This window comes from Lygodium microphyllum, chromosome 4 (assembly GCF_053477565.2).
Source record: "Lygodium microphyllum isolate KBCC chromosome 4, Lygodium_microphyllum_v1.1.10, whole genome shotgun sequence".
Lineage (NCBI taxonomy): Eukaryota > Viridiplantae > Streptophyta > Polypodiopsida > Schizaeales > Lygodiaceae > Lygodium > Lygodium microphyllum.
Genome location: NC_141138.1, coordinates 108,320,609 through 108,332,838, shown reverse-complemented (window position 1 = coordinate 108,332,838; position 12,230 = coordinate 108,320,609). Strand labels below are relative to the sequence as shown.

The following is a 12,230-nucleotide window of genomic DNA, read 5'->3' as shown; positions in this document are numbered from 1 at the left end:
AGGTCTTCAACTAAGGGCATGTGATATTTGTTCTTGATGGTGATCTTGTTATTAAGAGCCCTATAGTCTACACACAATCAAATCCCCCCATCCTTCTTCTTGAAAAATACCACTAGGGCATCGAATGGGGACTCACTTGGTCGAATAAATCCTTGCTATGCCAATTCATGCAATTTCTTCATCAACTCCATAAGTTTGGTGTGATTCATGTGATATGGGGCTCTAGCTAATTGGGCTGCCTTTGGGGGGGTAGACCTTTAAGTAGTTCTAATGGCATCACATATGCATACTCCTTAGGTATCACTTCCACTTCTTTGCTGCCAAAACTTGTAATTTAGGATTATTGGCAACCTCCTATTCTACAGGTTGGATCATGCTTAAATACACCATATCTCCTTGCTTCACTGATTTTTCCACTTGTTTGCCACTACATGTCATGATGCAAAGCTTAATATTTGTGACTTGCTGAGGTGTTGCTTGAATAGGAGCTCCTTGTTTACTAGGTCCTATCTTTATAGTTTTGCAAGAGACTCCATGCTTGCTCTCTGTCTACACTCTGATTGGTGTCCTATTGCTTCTTGGGAGTTGCATCCCTTCACATGGTACTTGTACACCCTCTCCTTGCATATCCAACAACATTTCATTAACTCCTTTGCCAAACATTGCAATGACATACTTGTTAGAGAACTCCATGCCCAAAATGACTTCAAAGTTGTCCATGGATACTACTAGAAAATTAAGCCTGGCCTTCCATTTCCCAACCTCCACTTGTACTACAAACACTTGCTTAACTTCCTTTACTTCTCCTTGCACAAAAGTCATTGTTAATCCTTCTGGGGCCTTAGACAATTTTAATCCATGTTTTGCTACACAATTTAGTGTGATAAAATTGTGAGTGGCTCTTGTATCTACCATGATTTCTTCATCCCCTTCACTAACTCTTCCCTTAAGGTATAAGTGTTGTACTACTTCTACTAGAGCCACCATGCATTGGGGATGTGCACTAACTATCCCCACTCTTGGGTAGTCTCTAGGCTGGGGATTTCCTGGATGCACAAGGGTTGTGGCTCCTCTCCTCCATTAGCACTTGTGGTTGTTACCCTGGACCCACTTGTTGAGTATGTGTCTTCCACGGGCAATCTATTTTGGTAGTGTGGTCCCCCACACTTGAAACATCTAACCCCTGTGGTTGAGGCATGGGATCTCCACCATGATGTGTTTTATCCTGCAGATCCGTAAGATGTACTAGGGTTCTCCCCACCATCCAAATGCTCCTCTTGGTACCAACGCAGACTGTGATATGGCTATGGTTATTCTTGAGATTTGACCACAAAGCTCCAAGATGGGGTCTCTTGGGGGGTTGGGTCTTGAGGTCTAAGATTTGGTGGTAAGGTTGGTTTTGAATCTAGCTTGACTTCCTTGGGCTATTCTCCTCCCTTCTAGGTCTACTAAACTTTCAGCCATCCTCATGGCCTCTCCCAGACTAGTTGGTTCTTGTATTTCTATGTCTCTACTAGCCCACTCTTGCATGTTGAATAGGAATCCACGTAATTTTGTGTTTATGTCCATGTTGGGTAGCTGCAGCATCAATTGCCTATACTTGCTAGCATACTCCTTCCCTTGTACTTGCTTGAGATTTCTCCACTCATCTCTAACTTTGAATTTTTCCATCTTTAGGATGAAGTAGTCTTTTAAGTTCCTCTTGAAGTTCCTCCCATGAGAAGACAATGTGTCCTTGCTCCTGTTTCAATAGGTACCTTCTAGCAGCATCCTCCTCCAGATAGATGACTACCACTTCTCCCTTCCTATCTTTAGTGATTGTGGCATACTTCAAGTATCTATCTACCTCCACAATCCATTTCTTCAAGATCAGCCCATCTCTCTCTCCCTTATACTTGGTCGGTTGAGGCATCTTAAACTTGCCATAGTCGTCTTCTGAACTTTCACTCTCCTCTTCTTCCTTATTGTTTTATCTCTTGTCTTTCTTCTTGTCCTTCTTCTTGCTTACTACTTTAGCTTCCTCCTCCTTATCTTTCTTTTTATCTTGAGCTCTCCTAGATGTTTCCTCCCTAGCTAACCTATCTACTAATCCATCCACCTCTTCTTGTAGTTTGTGTCTCTTCTCTTCCTCCTGTTCCTGTAAGTATCACCCACTCCATGTAACCCTACTTCACTTCAAACTTTCTTCTCTTTTCCTCCTCTTCTTCCTTCATTTTCGTATTCCTCCAACTTGAGTCTAACAAGCCTAACATGCCCTTCAATTGACTCTCTAGTCTAGCTACTTTTTCTTCCTGAGCTTCTCTCCATTCTTGACCTCAGCTCTTATTCCTCTCTTCAACCACTGGGAGGGGTGCATTTTTTCTATTGTCCTCCATATTGTTGTGGGGATTTGTGCCTCAAACCTAGTGATTTTGATGTGAGAAAGTCGTGTTTCACATTCCAGTGGTAGTTGTGCCGCATGGAAGCTATGTCATGTCTTCATCGTGCCGAGGGACATCACAATGGGACATGACGTGGGGCAACATGATGTGGGACATCATGATGTGGGTCATCACGACACGATTTTTGGGCGATGGATCTTCTCTCCTACTTTTGTGAGCACTCCTTTAATCCAAGCAAGAGTTGCTCTAATACCAAGTGTAATGCACCAGCACTCAATCACTCACTCAACACGGCACAAAAAGGTAACATGATTTGTGAGAGCAAGGTATGCTTTTGTACTATTCAATGAAAGAAATGGTACAACATAGGCATATCTCAAGTCTAAACCCTTGTGATACACATGCGAGGGTTCACCACTGGGCACATGGAATCACACGTACAGTGGAAACCAAGCAAGGTTAAGAGTCACTACTACTTCTTATATAGGTGTTTCTGGCAACAATGCCATGGTAAAACTACAAAGCCCTTATAAAGGGGGGAGGGGGGTGTTCCTCGAGACTTTCGGGTGCCCCTCAAGGATGACTCTTTGTTATGTTGTGTTGGCCCTAGGCTAGCAAAATGTGAGGGGGACCTGGGTGAGCACAATATGAGGGGGGACCCCCTGATCATCTTGAGGGCCCCTCCTCACATTGTGCCAGTCTAAGGCCCCCCTCACGTGATGTTGGTGGTCCTCTTAGGTACCTTCCTAGTTTATTTGTATCTTATTCTTATTTCTTTGGATCTTAAGTACCTTCCTTAGATCTTTTATCAAGTGTCAGAAAACATGCCAAATGGACATTAAGATATCAAATTACAAAGGATTTGGGAAAGTCTTCATGGTGACAAGCATAATGTGATAAGAGCTTTCCAAACACTATCCTTGATCCCTCTCTTCCATTGTGTTAACATGGCCCTAGAACATCGGCTTCTCTAGATATATGGCAAAGAACACATCTTATTGGTGCGAAAAAGTTAAGTAGAACAACTTCTAGTAGTTAAAGAGTCTACCTCAAGTTTTTGAAGAAATGAAATTGAGAGTCGCTTAGTTATCTCAACTCCACCATCACGTGGATGATGTGAGTATTTCATGCATATATTATTGCTTACCTTAGTTTAATAGAAGAACATGATTATCTTCATCCTTCATGTTACTAGATTGAGTGTTGAGAGAAATCAAAAGGATCACTGTTTAAACAATAACCATGGAATCTTGGGATTTCACTCTTAAGGAGTTTTGCAAGTTCTTTGATGTTTTACATGTTTTCTCACAACTCTTTAAATTTAGTAGCCTACATTTAGAGCTACTTCTAGAAGACATGTTGCATGGGAAATAATTGTGGATAAAATATAAAAGAGGAGGCTCTCTATTGAGGATAGATTCTATAGAGAATGTGAGAATGAGATTGATGATACATTTTTAACATTGCATGTTAGATGTGTAAATATTGTGGTTTTTTTCAAAAAAAAAAAGAAAGAATTAAGTTGAAATTTGCCAAAGTTAGGTAGGCCAAAAGCTATGGAATATATTAGCATGTAAGTGTATTAAGCCAAATTTTAACTTTTTGGCTAGTATCTAATTACATGTTAGTGTTTTTAGACCTATTTGAACACATTGATTAGTTGTTTCTCCATAATACAATTGATGTAAAGAGAGTTGACTTGAATCTCTGATCTTTGAGGCTATCTAACTTGAGAATGAATTTAGAATCACAATAAACATTAATCATCTACAAAAGTCAATTCCAATACAATTATATCCATGCTTATATTTGACAAGTGCTTAGGAACATTATTATTAAGAAATGTACACAAATCTCATTGGACTCTTCTTAAACCACCAAGTCAACTAGTTTCCACATACATTTTGAGAAATTTGTACAATTTCAAAAAAAATCTTTGTAAATTAAAATCCTTCTAGAATGAAGTGTAATAGAAAATCCTCAAAGCTAATTAGCTTGGTGATAAGTTAAAGCACCACTTTCTCGAACATTGTATTTGACACATCCATTCATCTCCAATGAGCATGAGTCTTAATTGTGTTAAGATTTACTTGCACCAAATTGTGTTGAGACTTACTTGCACCAGCTTGTCATCCTAAAGTGTTTCCATGAATTCAACTATATTTTGAATATGTATTTTCAAGAAGTATGTACAAAAGAACCTCACTTTGAATTCTTTTAACATGTTCAAACATCCACAAGCCTCCAAGTGGCAAGCGTTGCTTCACTTAGTTGTCCTTTTAAGAACATAAAAGTTACACATGAAGTCAATTTGTGTTACTACATAGAAGAGGGCATTGGAAATACTGCACAAATGTCTAAGCTAAGCTTTTTGCCCTTAAAAAGGAATGGCAAAGCTAAGATGTGTACATAATGCGCTAAAAATGTTCATCTCAAATGTTGATATATTCATTACATGAAATATAGTTTTCGAATGTTGTTTTGTAAGTGGTGCATATTAAGTGGTTTTTAAACATTTCAACATGAAGTGAATTTCCTTTGTAATTTAAGATTTTGTACGGCAATGTGATGTCGTGCTTAAGAAAAGGAAAATGCACCGATATTACCAAAGGGACTTAGTGGCCTTAGTGATGTAACCACTAGTAGAACTTAATGATTACCACCAAAACACATGCAAAGACCAAGATGACTAAGTGGAACACATGAAACAAATAGATTGACTTTGTAAGGAAGCTCAAAGGTAAAATTTCCACATGGAACAAATGGATTGACTTGGTGAATGGGTTGCCTAAAGAGCATGCATTCAACATTGAATTCATAAACAAAAGAGACCGAGTAACAACATGTGAAGCCAATGGATTGACTTTGTAGGGACGTCTGGGGCACCACACATCTAGAAGGAAAATTGGCTTTGAACATATCAATAGCAAAACACTCCTTTGAACTTGCCAATGGCATAACATTAATCACTGCACCCAATTTCTGATCAATCATTTCATCCATTAGGCAGGCTTCATATGCAGTGACATAATCATGATACAAGCATAGTGATTATAAAAACAAAAGCTATGGGGGATTAGAGATCAATGCTGTACGTCAATGGTCTGATCAATGCCACTACGAATGTTAATGGTTGGTTGGGCCTTTGTCCTGTTGTGCAAAGATGTATCTCCACATGATTGGTGTAGCTTGCAAGGGACTATATAAGCTGGGGATGTGACCCATTTATCAATTGCTCAACACATAGCACATAATTTGATAAGAAGCAAGCTATCAATAGTGAAACTTGAACCTCTGCAGAATCATAATCTCAGTAGAGATGGCTATGGTGCCTCAGATTTGCCTGCCTAAGATGGTAATGGCCTCTGTCACCCTTCTCTTCACCTTGGCCTTCTTCCTGGCAAGCTTACCATCACCATCAGAAGCATACATGTGGAGGAGACACAGGCCCCTGGTGTGGAGGAGACACGGGCCCCTCCTGCCTCCTGCTTACCCTTCCCTACAGCCTGTCAAGTCTGCATACTATTACTATGGTGCCTCCTTCAATGCTTCCCAGATTGATGCAACTGTCTTCACGCATCTCTTCTACGCCTTTGCGAGCTTGGACAGCTCCTCCTTTGCAGTGCTGCCACCCCCTGATGACGGGGGCCAGATGGAAACCTTCAGCTCCACCGTTCGCCGCAGCAACCCTGCTGTCAGAACCCTAATCTCCATTGGAGGTGGAGGCTCTGACTTCTCAGCCTTCTCTGCAATGGCCATGACACCCACCTCACGCCAGGCCTTCATCCAATCCTCCATAGCCCTCGCGCGCAAGCACGGCTTCGACGGGCTCGACCTCGACTGGGAGTTCCCGCAGTCCAACGCAGACATGGCGAACCTGGGCCTGCTCTTCTATGAGTGGCGGAACGCAACCCTGGCAGAGAACGCGGCATCACCGCTGCTCCTCACAGCGGCGGTGAAGTTCAACGTGACGGTGCTGTACGGCGGGGCGGGGACCTACCCGGTGGCGGCGATAGCCGCGAACCTAGACTGGCTGAACATCATGGCGTTCGACTACCACGGGGCGTGGGATCCGACGCAGACGGGGGAGCACACGGCGCTGTTCGATGCGAACCCTAATCAGAAGATTGTGACGGACTACGGGGTACGGCAGTGGCTGGCGGCGGGGCTGCCGCCGGCAAGGGCGGTGCTGGGGCTGGCGATGTATGGGAGGACATGGTATCTGCAGGATACGGCACGGACCGGGGTGGGGGCGCCGGCGGTGGCGGCGGGGCCGAACGCGGGGGTGTATACGTACGACGAGATCCTGCAGTTCGTGAGCAGCAGCGGGGCGCAGTGCAGGGAGGACCCCGTGACCAGGTCCGCCTACTGCTACGGCACCACCAGCGGCGGAACCCTCTGGGCTGGCTTCGACAACAGGGCCACCATAGCCTCCAAGGTCAGGTACCTCAAATCCAAGCACCTCAGAGGCTTCTTCTTCTGGAGCATCAATTCGGACAAGAATGGCGACCTGTCTAAACAAGGTAAACACACAATCTATCCTCCCTAAGCTCTTAATCATGATGATAACGATTATGATAACTATATTTAACTCATTCTAAGTTCCTTAATGATGATGATGATGATGATGATGATGATGCTTAACTCATTCTAAGCTCTATATGATTATGATCCACAGCACTTATCTCCATCCTCCTTAAGCTCCACATCATGATGATAATGATGCTTAACTCATTCTAAGCTCTATATGATGATGATACACAGCTTAGGGATCAATGTGTTGCATCCTACGCTCTACATGATGATGGTGATGCAGAGCTTAGGATCCTAAGCTCTATATGTTGGTGATGCAAAGCTTAGGGATAACTGGTTATGGATCCTAAACGATACAAAGCCTAGGTATAAGTGTGCTATGCATTGCATCACCGAGTAAGATTTAACTACTACCCTTTGGATGATGATTGAATAAACCAATAATTAATCATGGATCTCAAGGATATGTGGATTGTTGATTGCATGGATGAGGAAGATTGAAAGATTTTTCGTCCTTAAGCTTCATATGATGCTAATAATCATGATATTACTCATTCTAAGCTCTCTATGATGGTGATAAGAGGGAAGTTGTTAATCTTGTACATTCATGCAATCCTCAACCCACACATTCTTAAGCTCCACAATTAATCACTAGAGGCAAGTTGTTAATCCTCAACCCACACATTCTTAAGCTCCACAATTAATCACTAGAGGCAAGTTGTTAATCTTACTCACCTGTGCAATACATAATCTGCATATTCTTAAGCTCTATGATTAATTGCTTGTTTATGCAATCCATAATTTAATCTTGCGTATTTATGTAATCCATAACCCACTTATCCTTAAGCTCTTTTATTAGAGGGACATAGTTAATCTTACCCATTCATTCACTCCTTAACCCAATGTCCTTAGTCTTCATGATTAGATGGAAATTGACGGGATTAGACAAAATTCAATCGTGTAGGAGCTCAATGTTTAGTCAAGGTTCAATGTTTAGTGATGCAAATTGATGCAATACTCGATCTTGAAGGGGTTCAATGTTTAGTGATGGTGGTTGTGTAAAGAGTGGACAAACATTACAAGAGAGAAATGATCTTAATCAAAAAACACATAGAGGTGTCTCAACCTTAGTCATCTATTGGTAAGACATGTGTGTGAGTTTGAAAGCAACCTTCACATGGACTAACCACATTCATGTCCTATTTTGAATTTAGAAATGAGTGGAGGGAAGTTACAAGAGAGTTTCTCTAAGAAAAATTTGTATGAGATGCACACCAATTTGCAAATTCAAATTTTAGATAGCCGTAAGCCTAGAGAATGAATTAGCATTCCATCTTAATCCATTCAATTGGTGGGTTGAATGGTTAGTTGTGGCTATTAATAATAAATTGAAGCTAAAAAGTTATAGATACATAGAACAGATGGTAATTTATTGGGATAACAAAATGAATGGAGCACTTTAGTTTTGTCAATTAATATGGGTTTAATGGTGAGTTGTGGGTAAAATGAGTAGACAAAACCATAGAACAATGATCTTAATAAAAGGCATGCAACATAGATCCATATAGTTACACATGAAGGACATACATAAGCTAGAAAGTAGAAAGAAAAACACATCTTAGTGATCAAACAAAGTGGGCAATGATGTGCTCCATGTTTATATCAGCTCATTTCTCTACATCACTTAAACATTTTATTGCACTAACTCATGTGCAAATGTTATGTTTGGCTTTATATGAGGTTTAAGTGTCCACATGTGGATGAGAGATAAATAAAACTTCATGGTTTATAAGTAATCCACACATTTTACACCATAGAAAACATTTTTGCAATCCTTATTTTCCCTTAATACCTTGACATAGTGTACCCCTTATGTCGATCTAAGTTTGTTGTAGTACTTGTTCAAAGGGGTTCAATAGTTTCAATGCTTGTGTAGGCATTAATCTTTTCTTTATTTGTAGCTCGTGTGAAGACAATGAACTTTGATTTAGGCAAGGGTTGAAAATTATGAGGGTAGGTGCAACTAGGATTGAGCTTTTGAGAAGTGAAGAAGAGATGGGATTGGCATACATGTGCTGGAAATTGCAAAATTCTAAGGAATTGGGAGGCATTTAGTCATCCAAATAGGCGATCTTTTTGTCTTCGTAATTCTTATTAGCATATTTTGCAATTGCATTTATTGACTAAAGTAGAGTTAAGAATGAAGACAATCTTCTCAAGCCTAATTATGCTAATAAAGGATGCTTTAAAGACATCACATTACTAACTTCATTTTATTTTGTTGCAGCTTCCACGACTTTATCATGCAATTAACCATTGGGGGGCAGCCTCTTAAACCATTCTAGAACCTCATGAAGCTTGTAATCTAGCTCTTCTTTAACCAACCAAAAGAGAACCTATTTAGAAGATAATGCTTGCAATGAGAAAGCAACACAATTTATCCAAGTGCTCTCATATGATTATTTGTTTTAATTGCTTGTTCATGGAATTGGCATCACTATATCACTAATGTATATAATGTGGCTCTTAAATGATCTAGTATCCGCAAAATTAGGACCCTAGCACTAAAAAAAAGGTAGGTGATGTATGAGCTATGATGGTGATCAAACATAAACTTCACCTCCCATAGTAATCAATTAGTATAAATAGTTAAGTTTGAGTCATTTGATGCGGAATAGAACCATAAAATTTATACTACAATGATTGGCACAACTTCTTTTTATAATAAAAAAGACAAAAGACCAAAATGTGGCCAACTTTTTTTAAAAACCGAGCATCTTCATTTCCACCATTCTTATTAGTACTTATGAGGCCTCATCTTGTGCATAAATTTTTTTCGATGTTTGATTCTAACCTAATTGAGGTGCATTTCATGTATATTGGTTGTTGTCCTTATTATCTTCAAATGAAAATTAATTAGTCCTAAATAATGATATTGTAGCCCATGATAATAGTTTGTTTGAGTGTCCAAACATTGGGCTAGAAATGAGGATTATGCACAAAATCCCATGTCACATGCTAAATTTTATTTTATGTCTATTCCTAATTATAGTCAATGATATAGGCAAGTCAACATTAGAGGTTGTGAGAAACTACATAAGAAGCCTCATTTTGGTTCATTTTTCAGCTTTGTCTAACAGAGAGACCTCTTCTTCTTCAATTCAAATCTCCTTCTCACACCTTTATGCATCAAGCCTCCACCTAAAACACTTCAAACTCCATCTATGTTCTCATCTAGTCTCATAGCGCAGAACACCTCTAGCCCCAACTCTCTTCTCATCCAATGTCTAGCCCCCCACATTTGGTGAAGAATGACATCCATAAAAATATTTATAGGGAGTTGATATCCAATTCAAGATCAAGTTGACTAAGAAAGGCATCAAGGAGAAAATTCTCAAGAAAATGTAGCATGAACATGGTGTTCTAATGGCTAATAACTAGGAAGCTTTAATTCATCCCCACTTAATGTCATAGATTTTCAAATGCTCATGGGCCAAGAGTTTAGAGTCATTTCTTGTTTTAACTTTCTTCCAATATTCTCCATATGCAACTATGAGGCTTACCCCTAGGAACCTATCACTACCAAAATGAATCAATAGACTACATACACATAAGGGATATTAATGTGCTCCTACAATATAGTCTACTTTATGGAGTTCTACAAGTGGATTAGGAGTTACTTTTTTAATCAATCAAGTACAAAGAATGGGAATAGAACCCCTTTCCTTTAGACATAAGGTCATCGTAAAATCCAAGAATCTAGATATGCAACTTAACTTTGGTGCATAATTTATGCTAGTGATACATGAGGCAATATAACTTATCCAAGTTCTCCAATGTGATTGAGTATGATTTTTAATTTCCCATTTCTAAGTTCATGGAACTATGGGTTGTATTACTATGCAAGGGCATCACTACATAAATTTAAAATTTTATGTGATCTTTCAAAGTGCTCAACCTTAATCATTACCTCCATCATGGTGGCATGACTAAAGAAATCATCTCAAAAATAACAAAACCAAGTATTTTCTACTTGGCTGTGTATAAAAACCTACCAAGCACATGTATGCTTTTATTTAAACCTAAATGGGATGTATTTCATGTGTAATTGTTTTGGTCCTAGTCCTTGGAACTAATTCGATATAAATACATATACTATGATGTCAATTTTTTAAAGGTGCTTGTTCCTAATGACAATCATTGAGATAGGCAATATCCCCCTAGCTTTTTAAAAACTAAGGGACTTCATTCTAATCCATTTTTTGTATTTTCCAATTGGTAAACTTCTTCTCTCCCTCTCACACCTTGGTTTCAAATATTTGCCCACATTGTTTCCAACTGACTACCTCTTCTCATTCTACCATTTGAGTCCAAAACACTTCTAACCCATGCTATCAATCATCCAAACTCTAGACCAAAGTCTAGCCAAGAGCACCACCATGAGAAGACTGGGGGAGATGTTGCCTAATCAAAGACTAGGAGAACTAGGGGAAGCCACCAATGAAAAAATTCTCAGGAAGGAAGCCCCTAATGTAGGTTAAAGTGCAACCTTAGCATGACCTTCTAAGTACTAACCACTAGTAGGTTTCGGTACCCTTACTTAATGTTGTGCATTTTCAAGGGGTTGTGGGTGATGTTGGATATATTCATCTATCTTTCTACTTCTAGGGACCTTTAATTACTAATGAACAACTATTATATATGGGACCTTTGATTGCTAATGAACAACTATGATATATGGATGATGTGCTCGTTAGAGAGTATTCTTTGTGCAATTTTTATAAGTTGAGTACAAGTCAATCTCAATCACATCCAATACAAGAAAGGAAATAGATCCCATTTCATTTCCTCAATAATTTAATCAAAAGATTTAGAGAATCAAATACTCAACTAGCTTTGCTACATATGCAATTGCAAATCATGGAAATTAAGACCTTAATTTTTGTGTCACCTAGTTTTATTCAAATGTGTTTCTCAAAGTTAGAGGTGTCTAGATCATGTTGATATCCTAGACTAATGCTAACATAAGGATGAAATCTTTTGTTGATTATGAGATTATGCTATTTGGACTAAAAAGGATTTAACAAAAATTTCTCCATGTCAATGGTTGAGCAATAAATCATCATTAGTTATGTGATAGAAAGTCTAAAGCCATGGCAAATATATTTACCTTATTTGGGGTTAGGTTCGCTTAACATAATCACCCCTCAAAGAATTCATTCTTTCTTGAAAGTATTATGCCTTAAGTTGTGTTTTTTACTTGGCACAATTGAAAATAGAAAATTCATGTAGGGAGTTCAAGTATTGACTTTGTCT

General features: G+C 39.2%; 1 protein-coding gene across 1 annotated transcript; it reads left to right on the top strand.

The window, feature by feature from the left end:
* Positions 1 to 5,384: 5,384 nt before the first annotated feature.
* Positions 5,385 to 9,643, top strand: LOC148037451 (class V chitinase CHIT5a-like). Its single transcript, XM_087676391.1, has 2 exons — positions 5,385 to 6,904; positions 9,202 to 9,643. Exons 1-2 carry the CDS (start codon positions 5,701 to 5,703, stop codon positions 9,225 to 9,227), a joined length of 1,230 nt encoding a protein of 409 aa, XP_087532517.1. The 5' UTR covers positions 5,385 to 5,700; the 3' UTR covers positions 9,228 to 9,643.
* The last annotated feature ends 2,587 nt before the right edge of the window (positions 9,644 to 12,230 follow it).